Raw genomic sequence first — 15897 nt, 5'->3', positions numbered from 1 at the left:
CCATATATTAAAACATTGCATAGTTGTTATGGCTAATGGGAAATTTTTGTTTGTTTTGAACCTGTATTTGACCCGTTTAGGGTCCAAATGCATTCACTTAGAGGCCTGAAGCTACTTTTCAAACCCCCACATTTGTAAAAAAAAATCACATGCTTTTGGAAGTGTAACTTCATACTATATAATTTATCTAAAAGTATACTTCTAGACAATATAAATTTTGCATTTTTTCAAATGTGTACATTCAAAGTCATTTAGAGGGATGGAAAAAACTTTTCCCATGATAGATTGATGTCGATGACGAACCCACTAAATAATACTAAAAGTTTCTATTAAATAAATGATTGTGAATATAAAACACAGCTATCTCTTAGATAAAACATGCTGTCGTATCCGATATTCATAATACACTTGTATGAAAATTCAAATAAATGTTCAATTTTTTTCTCTCTGTCATTGTTTTCTGACATCAATCGTTGATCTTTCTCTCCGATTTAATGTAGACGCTTTCTCTCTCTCTTTCATAGTTCACTCGCACTGGCGGAGTTTTTTAGGAACATAGGGTGGCCACGGCCACTCCGAAGTCTTAAAAAATACTACTATTTTCAGTTTTTTTTATAAGAGATATTAAGTTAGAATTTAATCAAATATTGATCTATTTGATCCACATTATGTATCAAATATATCAAGTTTTGTTGAATAAATTATAACTCAAATGTCTATTAAGTAAATCAAAAGGAATCATTTATAAAAAAATTACAAAAATAACTACGATAATTATAAAATAAACTAAATTTTTCAACATAAATTTCAACTATGTGACTTGTTAATTTTATATAGAGATATAAAAATCAAACCAAATGATCCTATGATCTCAAAATTTTAATCAAAACTAATTAAATTAGTTTGATATTTTTTTATGGGTTTGAGTTCAAATTAATCTAAACCAATAAATCTGACCTTTATTTATTTGAAATATAGTTTCATGTGATTTTTAAATAGATTGCTTAATACTCAAACCAAACAATTATCTTTTCTCCACACTATGTCAATATTGGTATCTTAAACAATGTGTTAGGTTTAAATGTATTTTAATAATTATATATATTGTTTGTGTCCTTATAGTTAAGAAAATTGTAATAATAGTGTAAAAATTTAGATTTAATTTGTATGTGTCGGCGATGTAAAAATATTTTACACTGTCAATTAATCATAATTGTTAGATTAATAAAACAGTTTGACTTATATCATAATTATTTTTAAAGTCACACTTATAGATGTTTACGATATGCTGACAGTGAAAACTTTTTACATTGACAAAACATGTCAATTAAACTCTTTTATTTTAGTGTTTGAAAAAAAAAATTAAAAATATCAACCAAAATTTGATCTACAATATCCTCTAATAAGTGTTAAACATTTGATCGTCAATTTTTTTTTTTTTTAAATCTTAGAGTTTAAAATTCAGTTCAAGTTCTACCACCTTATGAAGCTTCAGCTCCCAACAATATATATGACACTTTATATCTGTAAATCTATATAATTAAGTTCAAGAAATGCAAACATAACAGAGTTTAGCAGTGCTGGCCTAGCTTTTATTACTGGCTGCATTTTGTTACATTTTATTAAGCCCCAAATTAAAATAAATGATATATTGCTATTAGATAAATAATATAAAAACTGCACCAATTTGTAACAACCGATCTTTGTTCTAGGCACATTGGTTTATAATCATGATTATCAAAGTTTGCGATCTCGTGTTGAAAGTAGTCCCACGTATGTATTGAGCTCGGTTGGTGAGCTAAGGCCTAAGTGATGTGGAAGAAGATTTAAAATGGAGGTTAACATTACTACTAATTTACTAACATTTACCTATAAAAAAAACTTAAATCATAATCATCAACAAGTACCAAAGAGACTTTTCACTTTCCTTAAATCACAAATCACAACACAAGATCCAAAGGTTTTAGATCTTATCTGAAATACATATTTACTACCTACAAATAACCTCCCAACCTGCATGCAACAAAGGATTTTACAGAATTTAAAACTAATAACAAAATAATGTGAAAGTTTTAGAACTTATCTACAGGTACACCATCTCTTGTAGCATCATATGCTTCTCTACTCCTTGTTTTCTTCATGCCGGCTGTCACAAAGAGCTTTGATCCTTCGGAGACAATGGTTGTCACTTTTACCCAGATTATAACTTTTGTCTTCATTCCGTCTATGTCTGCTAGCTTTCCTTTCTCCAGATAACCGGTTATGGTGGTGAAGAAACGCAAGACGGATGAATCCTTGTAGCCTACTTCGCAGACTTGAGGAACGAAGACTACAAGCTTTCCTGTCTCTTCATTGAATTCGTAGTTTGTTGCATCGCGAGGAAAAATTCCTATTGGTAGATCATACTCCTTTAGCAACTCTGGTAATGGCTTCTGCATCTTTCCTGTAAAGTTATTTTTCATTAAAAAATAGAACACATGCAACTATTTTATAGAGTTTAAATTCGAAATCGAAATTCCAAAGCAACAAAAACAATTTATGATAAATTGATATAATCAAGTGCCCTTCAATATAGAAAGTTATGTCCAGTAGATTTATGTGATTTCAAATATTATGACAAAGATGTATTTAATACACTTCATGAACAATAATAGCTGTTATATCAAGTAGGATCTTGATAATATTCAAACTTATTGCTTGAGGAAAGCCTCTTGGATTAAATGCAATTCATGAAATATGGAAATAAAGCAGCACTATTGGTGGTTTTGCTTCGTACCACTAGTGTCAAAAGCCTTTTCAGATAATTTTTGCCAACAAAATTGGAGAAGGAAAGATCGCAAAATCATATCCCACAACATTTTTTGTAATCAATTTTAATTGTAGAATTGTAGAAAAATAGAAAAGAATACAAATTTACTGACTTACAATTCCTACAGTTTAAATTCCTTTTCATTATTTAATTATTCTTCAAATAATTCTGAAAGTAGCTTTGCGAAAAATTAGCAAAATAACTTGGTAAAAACATAGTGATCCAGAGTTTGAAGTACTGAAATTCTCAAGTTGTTGTTCAGTCCATCCATTGTAAGATTTATTTCAGTGCATATATCTATTTCAAAACCACCTATTACTAAGGTGTATATTAAGAGAAGAAGTGAAAAGGATCTGAATCGTACTTCTAAATTGCAGTTTGCAACTGCAATTGCGGTTGAAATATAAAGTTTTAGAGCTCTCTACAACATCTCAACCAAAATTGCAGCTGCATTGACCACATTTGTCTGCATTTTGTCACAATATCAATGTTTGCAGCGTAACCGTAACCACAATTTAGAATCATGATCTGCATACAGTTAACGTAATTGAGTGCAAGGGGGGGTAGGAGGGAAAGCTTGATCAGAACAGATATGAAAAGAAGATACGAGATAAGATAGAAAGGTATGGAAAAAAATTGAACTGAGTGCAGTGAGAGAATGAAGTCTCTCAATATCCTATGTTACCTATTTTTAGTTTCAGCTCTTCATCTTTCATTCTAAATCCATAAAAGAGGTACTGATACCATACACTGATATCAATATGCACAGGAGAATAATATATTACATTAATCCTAATTGTGTTTTGATCCAGTTTCTAATAATTTCTTAATTGGGGATAACAAGGTTAAAGAAAAATGAAATCTTAAATATTGCACAGGTTTCATAGCCTGGAATTGAAATATAAATATTTGAGCAGCATATGTAAATAGGAAATACAAACCTTTGATTTTGTTGACCAACCATTTGGTTCCGCCTTCGATACTATTTGATATTGACTGCGCATCAAAAGAAGGTGTCAGTAAAGACCTTACCTAAGCAATGCAACTATTCACCTACACATACATTCAATAAGTTCCATTTTTCGCGTGTCGGTGTTAGTGCTTCATAGAGCAGGAATAGGTAAACGCTGAGTCAATCAGTAATTTTTAAGCAAAAGAACACATTTACTTTCATTAAGCTAAAAGCTTTCAACTTTTCAAGCACCTGATAGTAATCAAGTATTCAGACAATTATATAATTGGTATATTTTAGGGCACAATTTGACACTTCTCCGAACTTGTTTAATCAAACTAGAAACATTATATCATAAGGTGCCTTACACACATAAGTTGGAGAGCCTCACCACTTTCCTTTGCTTACTTTGTTACTCGCAACTTAAATACAAGGCTCTCAAACTACATAAACCTAAATTATTTTTACTGACAGAACCCATATCTCAAATAACTTCACTACTCCCTCACCATAACAAAATCATCTCATTAATTATAAAATCTTAAGAATTAAACCATAGATAATATGCCTATATCTCATATTCATCAATCGCTATAATTAAGCTTAGAGCCACATTTCCCTTCACCAACATATCATTACTTATTCATTAAAATCAAGAGTTGGTAAATGCAATACCAACAAGGCAAGTTCTACGGTGCACCATCTTGATAGGTGTTCCAGGGTGGACCAATACTTAAAAATCATCCAAAACTCTAACAACAATCCACGACACTCGTCAGAAGTATAAGGTTACGGTTCTCTTCACCCTTAAAGCTTAGATGGTGACGTGATCAGTGTCCGTTAGACAGAAACAAGAAAAACCGAATATGATTTGAGTTTTGAGGCACACATATTCGTTTTTCATTGTTTTTGTCAGGCTAACATCAATCAAGTCACCGTTTAAATCGTGAATACAAACCAAGATTCACAGCACTCGGCCCCCCTCCAACTAAAGTGCAGTCATGCACGTCGGGTAATCAGACAGTTCAGATTTCAAACTCAGATTTTAAATTCAAAAATAACAAAAATCTGAACTTGAAATTTGAAAAGTTTGTTCTCAATCGCCCAGTCCAGATGTGCTGACTGAATTGCAGTCAACAATCAAAATTCTCGTGAATACGAGGAGAATGGTGTGAGGTTTTACTTCCAAAATGTGTCTATCGCATTTAGAATTTCAAATGACTTTTAAGCACCGCGTATGAATTTCCCTACCAACAAATATAAACATTTGGGGAAATAGGTATTTTACCAATTAAAAATTCAGATATCTTACAACAGAAGAAAACTTGTTTTTTTTTTGGCAATACCCTATACATTCAATTTTCCTTAGTAGTTATCAAAACTCACACGAAACGAAAAAAGAAAATTATCATAAAACATAACAGCGTGGTTCCAATTTCCATAAGGTGCAATTATCTAAAAAATTAATAACTTTTGCATCGTTTTTCAGATAAAATATATTAAATTCAATAAATAATAATAAAAATTGAAAAGGGGAAATATACATTGAGTTCATCACCGACGGAATTAAGCTCCTTGCTGGCTTTCTGATTGAACCAATAGGATCCAACCTTGTTGAATACTTGATCCATATCCTTCTACAACAACACCCTCAAAACGCTATTTCTCTTTAGCAAATTCGCAATCTCTCACACTCCTTTGGTTCGGTGAGAGAAAGAGAAAGAAACAGAGATGAATGTCAAATGAGATGATGGAGGAGAACGAAGTTGCCTGCTTCTTCGCAAGGACTTTTTCGTAAAAGTATATTTATTTTTTCAGCTTCCAAACACTAAGATAATTACATCCATTTATACGAGTGTTATTGGGTGTCTTTCTCGATTTTTTCATGAAATTTTTTATTTTTTTAAATTATAAATTACTTCATATTGTTTAGATCGGCTTTGTTTTAAATTTTTTTAAATTATTTTTTTAATTGAAAATAAAAAGTTAATTTCGTCATAGGTGATGGCGACAGATGCCACATATTTTAAAGGACCAAACTTATGCCACGAAAGAAAATAATGTAATTTTTATTTTTTTTTGAAAAATTTAAAATTGTTTTTTATTAGAATTTTCTGATAAAGATTTTCATCAACTAAGTTTTCTTTTTTATGTATTTTTTTATTATTTTTTTATAAATATTTAAGGTACATTATCAATTTTAAAATGTATTTAAGAAATGATAATTAGAAAAGTCATATTCTTTATAATAATTTTATAATTTAAAAAATTGTTTTTAGAAAATTATATATAAACATATTAAAAATATTATTTTAAAAAAATTATTTTTATAATAATAAACAAACAAAAATAAAAAAATTATTTAAAACAAATCTTTATAAAATAATCTCTAATATATCAATGTAAAAATTAACTTACACTATAGTCTATTTAGTATGTGTATTAGACTAAATACTACGTGTATTTCTTTTTTTGAAAAATAGTTATATAAAACGACTTTTATTTTTGGCGAAACTACTCATATAAAAGCTTCTATTTTTAGATAGTTTTTGATTTTTTTTCAATTTTTTTTTTTATAAAAACTGTAACGACCATTAATTGGTCAAAATAAAACAGCCATTAAAATATTATCAACTAACCATAACACCTACAATGGTATATCTCACTATATCATATGGCACTTCAAATGTGCAAAAGCCAAAACCTTATTTGGCTTCCAAAAAGAAATCACCACCATGCTTTTGGTTGTAAAATCACCACCATTCTATTAAAATTAAATTCACGGAGTTTAACATTAAAAAAATGTTCATTTCAGCTTTAATCAGATATTTTCTGTAAATTTAACAATGTAATATGCACGCTATTATTAAATTACTTTGAATTACATTTATTTCTAATTATAAATACCATTAATAAAAAAAAAAAATCATCCTCGTATAAATCGTTTTTAGTTACTAGATGCATTTTTTATTTTTTCCAAACATAATTTTAATTACCATTATTTATTTGTCTTGAAATATAAAAAATATACCCAAATGATATTTTGGTAATTTTTTTTATACAAAATTGACATATTAAGTACACTATTAGTTCTTTTGAATAAGAGTGAAATTTATATATATTTTTTACATTTTAAAAGAGATGATAAATTAATCATAACTAACCCACACAATTGTAATATTCTACATTCAAATCTGAGACAACCGAGATAAGATGTCAAAATTAATAATATTAGCATTTGTTAGTTGAGTTAGAGTTTAAGGAGAATATAGACTTATATTTTGATATGGAGGGGAAGTATTTTGGATAGAGTTTTTATTTATTGAAAACAAGAAATGTGTGGTGTCTATGCAAATTAAAGTCCTATATTATGAAACTGTACATTTTAATTTTTTTAATTAAAGATGATTGATTAATTTCTGGCAAAAAAATAATTAATTTAACGTTATTTTCTTGGTTGAAAAAAGAACATTATTTTGTGTCTTGTCACTTTTTTATTTATTCAATAATACGGTGATTGCGATGTGGTTTGAATCGATTTTGATGCAAAAATCATTTGATCGAAAGATAAAATTGCATGCGGTTTAGTTGAGTTTGGATGACAAGTTCAGAAAATATTCAATCTGATTCAAGCCAATTTTAAGTGGTTTAATTTAAATCGGTTATCAAATATTCAAATTTCAATTCTAAAAAAATATTAATATTATAAAAATACACTGAATTAATAGATTTGATATAAAAGATAACATATAATACATTTAAATTTAACATTACATAATATAAATAATTAATTATATTTAAAATATACGAAATAGCATCAAAATAGATACAAAAAACCGAAATTTGATTAGATCCGTGTGATTTTCACAATAAAACATCCAAATATATCTAAAAAATTCGATTTTGTGCGATCCTTGATTTTTTTTTTTATTGATTTACGGTTATTTTTAACAGTTTGGATGTAAACACCCATGTTAAATACTATTCTTCTTCGACTCTTGTTTTATGTATCTTTTTCTAAAATAATAAAAACAAAACATTTATATTTTTATTTATTTTATTCATCTTAAAATACTAATTGTGTTCTCCACTACCTACTATGCTACTCTATCTTGTCTCAATTATAAGAAGAAAAATAAAAAAACATCAATATCAATAAACTTATTTATTATTATTATTTTTTGAATATTTTACAAATATATTTCTCATTGAAAAATATAAGATATTAAATACAGTCACTAATATTTAAAAGACAGATTTAAATAAAAAAAATTATTTAAAAAATAAATATATCTTAAAAGTTAGTTTATAAAAATGAAAAAAAGAATCTCATAAATTTTTCTTATAATTACTATATATTTGCTCACTGGAGATTAGTAGGGTGGCAATGATAATTTGAAGTCTATGGTGCCACTGGAATAACAAAAAAAGGACATTCAATAAAGTGTTTATATTTTATGATATTTTGATGTTGCTATAGAAAGAGAGATAAAAAAAAAATATTAAATGAGCGTAAGAAAATTAAAAACAAACAAATATTGATTTTGCTAAAATAATGTCATCAAAATTCAAAAGTGCTTGATAGCGTCTCTTGTATGTATTAGGGAACTAGTTATTGAAGTTTAAGTTACCTAAGAGTGCAAGTATTAAGTATTCATAAATATCCTCTCATACAAAGAAGCTCCATTGTTCTCTGCTGCATTGGACTGTTGGTAGATGTTGCTAATCACTCTTTTTTTTACTCAATGTTGCTAGTTGCTATGATTAGTTTCTATTGACATTTTTAATTTGTTGTTATTTTATCATAAATTTTTCTTATAATTACTATATATTTGCTCACTGGAGATTAGTAGGGTGGCAATGATAATTTGAAGTCTATGGTGCCACTGGAATAACAAAAAAAGGACATTCAATAAAGTGTTTATATTTTATGATATTTTGATGTTGCTATAGAAAGAGAGATAAAAAAAAAAAATATTAAATGAGCGTAAGAAAATTAAAAACAAACAAATATTGATTTTGCTAAAATAATGTCATCAAAATTCAAAAGTGCTTGATAGCGTCTCTTGTATGTATTAGGGAACTAGTTATTGAAGTTTAAGTTACCTAAGAGTGCAAGTATTAAGTATTCATAAATAGGTATATACTTAGACTCAAATGTTCTTATTTAATCTCATTGTATTTATCATTAATAGTATTATACATTTCTAACTTCTTCTCTACCTAATAAAGGAAATAACTGGTATTTTTGATAAGATTTTTAATGAGACAATTGTTCGGCGATTATTTTGTGGAACTATTTGTTTGAGTTTTGGCCTAATGCCATCAAGTTATACCTAGTTCTCTATTATTTTACTTTTAATATATATTGAAATACTACAAATAGGGATGAGAATAGATTAGACTGTCCGTCAAAGACCAATTGTTTGGTCTGACCTGACTTATTAAATAAAAAGGTTAGACTCGAGCTATTTTTAAAGCCTATTTATTTAAATAGGTCAAACTCGTGCTTATAAAAAAATCTATTAAGTCTGACAGGCCAGCTTATATATATTTTATTATTTATTAATGTTATTTTTTATTATTATATTAATAATATTATTTTCTATTTTAAATTTTATCAATTAGACAATCACTCGGTAGTCATTCCATATTCGGTAGTCGTTTCATATTCAGTAGCGATTCCATATTTGGTAGTCGTTCCATATTCTATAGCTGTTCAATTAGTCAATCACTCAGTAGTCGTTCCGTATTTGTTTTATGATTTAAAGGATGTTTGTTTCAGATTTTTTAAAATTAATCTGTTAGAAAAATTATTTTTTGTTTAATATATATAGATATGTACATTGATATTGATATGTGGAGAATATCAGGTATGAGTAGATTATTTAAATATTTTAATATGAATAAGCCTTTTAAATAGGCTTACAAGCCATAGCATACTTTTTAAAAGGCTAGACCAGCCGAAAAAAAAGTATTTGATAGATCGTTGACCTAAAAAATTAATTGTAAGATATATTTGGACCTTTCAAAGTCTGGTCTGACCTGACCTATTCCCACCCCTAACTACAAATGATAAAATGATGGAATTGAAGTGTCAATATAGTTGAGATGTCAATGTAATGTTATCGCACTCTAACATTTAAAAAAGAAATTATGAAATAATTGACAAAAATTATATTAATTTTTTGACACAAATTTTTTTAATTAATTAGTCTTTGAAATTCTAAAATTTCATTAATATTGAAACAAATATTAAAGACTAAAATTATCAATAATATTGGAACGAATTGAGTTTCTTTTTTTGCTTTCGACATAACATTTCTTAAGCTGGGCTCAGATTTGGTCCATGTTTAAGAATTAGGCCTTGGCTTGGCCCATGTGCCTTTTCGAATGAACAGACCAAATAACGCCCTCTCCTTACAATATGGTGGCAACTATTACACCTCCACCATAATAATAACTTAACATATTTTGAGACAAAAATTATAAACTCTTTTTATAGAAAATTGAAGGCGGTTGCTTATCCACCCTTTTGAAGAAAATTGTGGATTTGTTAGAGTTTAAATAAAAATGATTTTAGTTTAAAACATTTAGAGATTATTTTGTAGGGATTTATTAAAAAATGATTTTTATTTTTTATTTTCGTTTGTTTACTATCATAAAAATGATTTAAAAAAAAATGATTTTTAATCTATTTTCATACAATTTTATAAAAGTGATTTTTTAAATTGCAAAATTACCATAAAAAATATGACTTTTCTTATCATTTTTTAGACACATTTCAAAATTGATTAATTTACCTTAACATACAAAGTAAAAAAAAAATCGTATCAAAATATGAATAATGTAAAAATAAAATTATTCGAACAAAAGACATAGAAACAACAAAATACGACGGAGAAATTGAAAAGGAGAAGAAAACTTATTGATGAAAACCTATATCAAAGTCTCATGGAAGGAAAAAAAACGGTCACAATTGAGTGCGTGAAAACTGTGATGTAGTATGAAGAAAACCCGAGTAAAAATTTATGGAGGACAATTTTGGATTTTCCAAAAAGGTTAAAAGATCACTAGTGAGTTAAGTACCGTGTTTTTAAAATTTGTGTCATCTTTTTCCCTCATCTATCGTAAAGAGCGAATGTGAGAAATTACTATTTATAACTTCTAATTTTTAGTAAAAAAAATAATTTTTTTAACTAAATGATTTTTCAAATATATGAAAAAAAATACCATTCAAACAAAAAAATGATATTTGGTTTAAAAAAATAATTTTTTTCATAAAAAAATCTAAAACAAACACACAAAATAAGTATCATTTTAATTTATTAGATGTATTTATTATTATTTTTTAAACATATTTCTTATTAATACTACTAATTTATCTTAGAATATATGAAAAGTCAAATTTGACACATTCAAATACAAATATAATTTTTGAAACATTAGCATATAAAATGAGCACATCAACTTCATTACTAACTTTTCTTAATAAAAGTGAAAAATAATGAATGCTTATAATTAAGGAATAATGTAGTATTTATTAAAAATTATATAAAAATACTATTAGATTGAAGGTTTCAATAACATCATTAATGTTATATTTTCCTTAATTTTATTTTTGTTTTCCTTAATAAAGTAAACATATATTTTGGAAAATTTGACACGTGTCAGTTAAACAGAGTGTTGGACAAACATAAATTTTCTATTAATAGAAACTAATGTGTAATATGTGCGTCGCACGGAAATAATTTACGATAAATTATTATATTAATTTATATATATTAATTCTCATAAATTTTATTAACATTGACATTAAATATATAAATTGACTTAAAAATAAACAATTTACAAAAAAAATAAAATAAAAAATGTAATTGTAACCTAAATTAAAAAATCATTTTTTATATTGTCAATATCACTATTCAAAAGCATGACTCGCTCTTTACTCTTAACGATGGTGCCTTACTTTTTAATTCTCTAAATAATATTTTTTCTTTACAAAAAACTTATTATAAAACAACACTTTTAATTTTAAAAAATAAAAACAATAATTAGATTAGATGAAATAAGAATTTTTAAAATAATATATATGGACATATATAAATTAAGTAAATTAGTAAATGTAAAAATGAGTAAGTAACTTAATAATTAATTTTTATTTTTAATATTCAACATAGTATGTTACTTATATGAAATACATGACATTTAATAATTCATATAAATTTTGATGTATCAAATGGCAAAATATCTTTCATTCTGTACTACTCGTTATAAAATACTAAATAAAAATAATTTTCTCATTCTAAAAAAAATTACAATACACATAATAAAAACTATGATTATCTTTTATATCTTTTATGTTTGAATTTGCATGTTAGTCTTCATGAATCTTTTGAATTCCTTTGAATTTGCACGATATTTAATAATAAATTTAGAAGATAAAATGTATAATATATTAGTAAAATTAAAATATAACCATTGAAAAAAGTAGTGTTTGAAAAATCATTATAGTTTTACAGAAGTATCATATCGTCAAAACGTGATATAATGGATTTATAAAAGTAGTGTTTGACTTCAAAACAAAAAAATAAAGTAGTTTTTGATTTAAAAAAAAAAAACTGTCAAATTAGATTGTATTTTTTTATTTCCTATAAATTATTATTTTTCTCATTAATATTCTAATATTATTGTTTTTCTAATTAATATTCTAATATTCTAGAAATTAAGTTGTTTGCATTCATATGTAAAAGCTCGCATTCGTGTTATGTGTCAGCATTATTTATTAAAGAATTTAGAATCGGAATTATTAGAATTGACAACAACTATTTAGTTGAGAATATAGATATACATACAATTTTTTAGACAAAATTTAGAAACATAAAAAAAAAAAAAGTATACAACAAAATAGAGACATAAATTTTTTAATTAAACATTTCGAATTGATATGACAGGTTGAAATAAATTTACCGAATTTGAACGAGTGTTCGATTGTTCCACATTGAAACAGCTCTACCAACCAAATTCCATGACTCATTTTTTGGAGAAATTAAAACAGCAAAATCTAGTTATTTTTTTTCACATTGAAGAAATATAAACACAAAGATTAATAACGAATCATTGGTAAAGAAAAAAATAAAAAGGGAATTGTGTATACATGATAATCATAAAGTAGACACCGGAAATAGGAGATTATGAAAGAGAGACGATTTATGAAGTACACCGAATTAAAAAAAAAGAATTAAAAGTAACATAAAATAATATTTTTAATTAAATTCATTTGAAGTGGTGCTTACTAAAACAGTGTTTAAACCATTACTTACAAAAAAAAAAAAAAAACTATAAAGTCATGTAATTGATTATATTTTATTTTTAATTCATTCTTCTGATTTTTTAATTGACCACTAAATTAGATTCGTGATGGAACAAAAGTTCTATTTTTTTCTTAAAAAAAAAAAAGTGCACAATGTGGTTATTTCTCTTAACCATTACTTTCAAAAAAAATCTCAAATGTAATTGATTGTATTTTACTTTTAATTCATTCTTTTTATTTTTTAATTGGTTACTAAATTCTCAACGAACACGAACGCATCATATGAAATCGCGATGCAATTGGAGTTTTATTTTTTCTTTTAAAAAAATTTGCAATGGTTATTTCTATTAATAGAAATTTTATAATAGAAACTTTATATTTGTCTAACACTTTATTTAACTGACACGTGTCAAATTTGCCAAAGTATTATATTTGTCTATTAACCATGACTATAAAAACTGTCGGAGTGTAATTGATTGTATTTTATTTTTAATTCATTATTCTTACTTTTTAATTGGCCACTAAATTCTCAATGAACTCATGTGATTTAATAAAAGTTTTATTTTTTTTTTTAAAAAGTATGCAAGTGGTTATTTCTATTAATAGAAAGTTTATATTTGCCCAACACTTTATTTAAGTGACATGTGTCAAACTTGCCAAAATATAATGTTTGCTTTATTATATTGTATAGATAACCACTTGCTTAACTTTTTTAAAGAAAAAAAATAAAACTTTCATTATTTGACATGACGGAGTTCGATGAGAATAATCACCTCTTTGTTCAAATTTCTTTAAAAGAAAAAAAATAAAACTTCCATTGTATTGTGATTTGACATGTCCGTTGAGAATTTAGTGACTAATTAAAAAACAAGAAAAATGAATGCAACCACCGCTTTAAATTAATTTAATTAAAAAATCTATACAAAATAATAAAACAAATATAATATTTTGGCAAGTTTGACACGTGTCAGTGAAATAAAGTGTTAGGCAAATATAAAGTTTCTATTCTAAAGTTTCCATTAATAGAAATAACCACCATTGTGCAAATTGTTTTAAAAGAAAAAAATAAAACTCTCGTCACATCACGATTTTGATATGATGCGTTCGTTGAGAATTTAGTGGCCAATTAAAAAATAAAAAGAATGAATTAAAAGTAAAATACAATCAATTATATTTGAGACAATTTTTTTGAAAGCAATGGTTAATAGAAATAACCACTCGTGCACGTTTTTTTTTATAAAAAATATAAAACTTCTATTCCATCACGATTTGAGTCCGTTGAGAATTGAGTGGGCCAATTAGAAAATAACAAGAATGAATTAAAAATAAAATATAATCAATTACAATTTTTTTTTCGTAAATAATGGTAGTAACCACTCATTCAAATTAACTTAATTAAAAAAATTATTTTATGTTACGAGAATCATATTTTTTTCTTCATAATTCAGCGTCATCCATAAGTCGTCTCTCCTCAATAATCTCTTATTTTCGGTGTCTTCCTTATAAATATCATTCATATTATCATATATAAACAGTTTCCTTTTCATTTTTTTTACCAAATATTCTTTATTTATCTTTGTGTTTATGAAATTTGGTTGTTAGAACATTGGGACTAATAAAATTCGTGAGGGAGCTGTGTACAATTTCGTTTCTTGGTGTTCCGTCTAACTCTTGAGCATATAGAACAAAGCTGTGTACAATTTCGTTATCTTGTTGCGTCTAACTCTTGAGCATATGGAACAATCGAACACTCTTCAAATTTGGTAAATTTATTTCTAAATTTTGTCTAAAATTTTGTGTATATATATATATATATCTCCTCTTAATAATTCTGATTCTAAATTCTTTACTAAAAATAATGCTGATAGAGTTATATTGAATATACAGTTAACACGAACACACTTTTATCTGTGAATACAAACAACTTAATTTCTAGAATATTGGAATATTTTAAAAAATACAATCCAATTCGACAGTTTTTTTTTTTGTTTGAAGTAATCTTCAAACACTACTTTATCAAATCCATTATATCATGAGTTGACGATGTGACATGAGACTCTAATGATTTTTCAAACACTATTTTTTTAAATAGTTACATTTTAATTTTACTAATATACTATGTATTTTACCTTATAAATTTATTATTAAATATCATACAAATTCAAATGATTCATGAAGACTAACATGCAAATTCAAACATAAAAGATATAAAAGATAATCATAATTTTTATTATGTGTATTGTAATTTTTTTTTTAATGGAAAAATTATTTTTCTTTAGTATTTTATAACGAGTAGTACCAGAATGAAAAATATTTTGTCAGTTGATACACCAAAATTTATATGAATTCTTAAATGTCATGTATTTCATATAAGTAACATACTATGTTGAATAATAAAAATAAAAATTAATTATTAAGTTAAGTACTCATCTTTACATTTACTAATTTACTTAATTTATATATATATCCATGTTCATTAATAAATTTTTTCGAAAGAAAAAAGATTATTTGGAGAATTAAAAATAAGGCATCATCGTTAAGATTAAAGAGCGAGTCATGCTTTTGATTAGTGACATTGACAATGTAAAAAATGTTTTTTTAATTTAGTTTACGATTAGATTTTTTTTGTAAATTGTTCATTTTTAAATCAACTTCTATATTTAATGTCAATGTCAATAAAATTTATGACAATTGATATATATAAATTAATATAACAATTTATTTATCAAGATCGTAAGTTATTTTCGTTCGACGTACGAGTTACACACTAGTAAGATAATAATAGAAAGCTACTAAGAATAATAAACCTCAACATCTACGAGC

At 25.9% G+C, this 15897-nt stretch overlaps 1 protein-coding gene across 1 annotated transcript; it reads right to left on the bottom strand.

Annotated features, from left to right (window-relative positions):
- Window positions 1-1902: 1902 nt before the first annotated feature.
- On the bottom strand, window positions 1903-5584 carry LOC101498773 (uncharacterized protein At5g01610-like). The gene is made up of 3 exons (XM_004506743.4): window positions 5306-5584; window positions 3751-3805; window positions 1903-2443 (listed from the first exon to the last, which is right to left on the bottom strand). The coding sequence occupies exons 1-3, from the start codon at window positions 5390-5392 to the stop codon at window positions 2073-2075; spliced, it is 513 nt and encodes a 170-aa protein (XP_004506800.1). The 5' UTR covers window positions 5393-5584; the 3' UTR covers window positions 1903-2072.
- Window positions 5585-15897: the final 10313 nt, after the last annotated feature.

Source organism: Cicer arietinum, chromosome 6 (assembly GCF_000331145.2).
Source record: "Cicer arietinum cultivar CDC Frontier isolate Library 1 chromosome 6, Cicar.CDCFrontier_v2.0, whole genome shotgun sequence".
Taxonomy (NCBI): domain Eukaryota; kingdom Viridiplantae; phylum Streptophyta; class Magnoliopsida; order Fabales; family Fabaceae; genus Cicer; species Cicer arietinum.
Note: the sequence above shows the minus strand (reverse complement) of the source record. Positions and strands in the feature narration are given on the sequence as shown.

Excerpts from the sequence above, each read along its gene's own strand:
- LOC101498773 (XM_004506743.4), bottom strand. The coding sequence starts at position 5,392 with ATGGATCAAGTATTCAACAAGGTTGGATCCTATTGGTTCAATCAGAAA. Across the intron at positions 3,806-5,305 it reads CCGTCGGTGATGAACTCAAT|TCAATATCAAATAGTATCGA; the intron begins GTATATTTCCCC and ends TTTGATGCGCAG. Across the intron at positions 2,444-3,750 it reads GTTGGTCAACAAAATCAAAG|GAAAGATGCAGAAGCCATTA; the intron begins GTTTGTATTTCC and ends ATAACTTTACAG.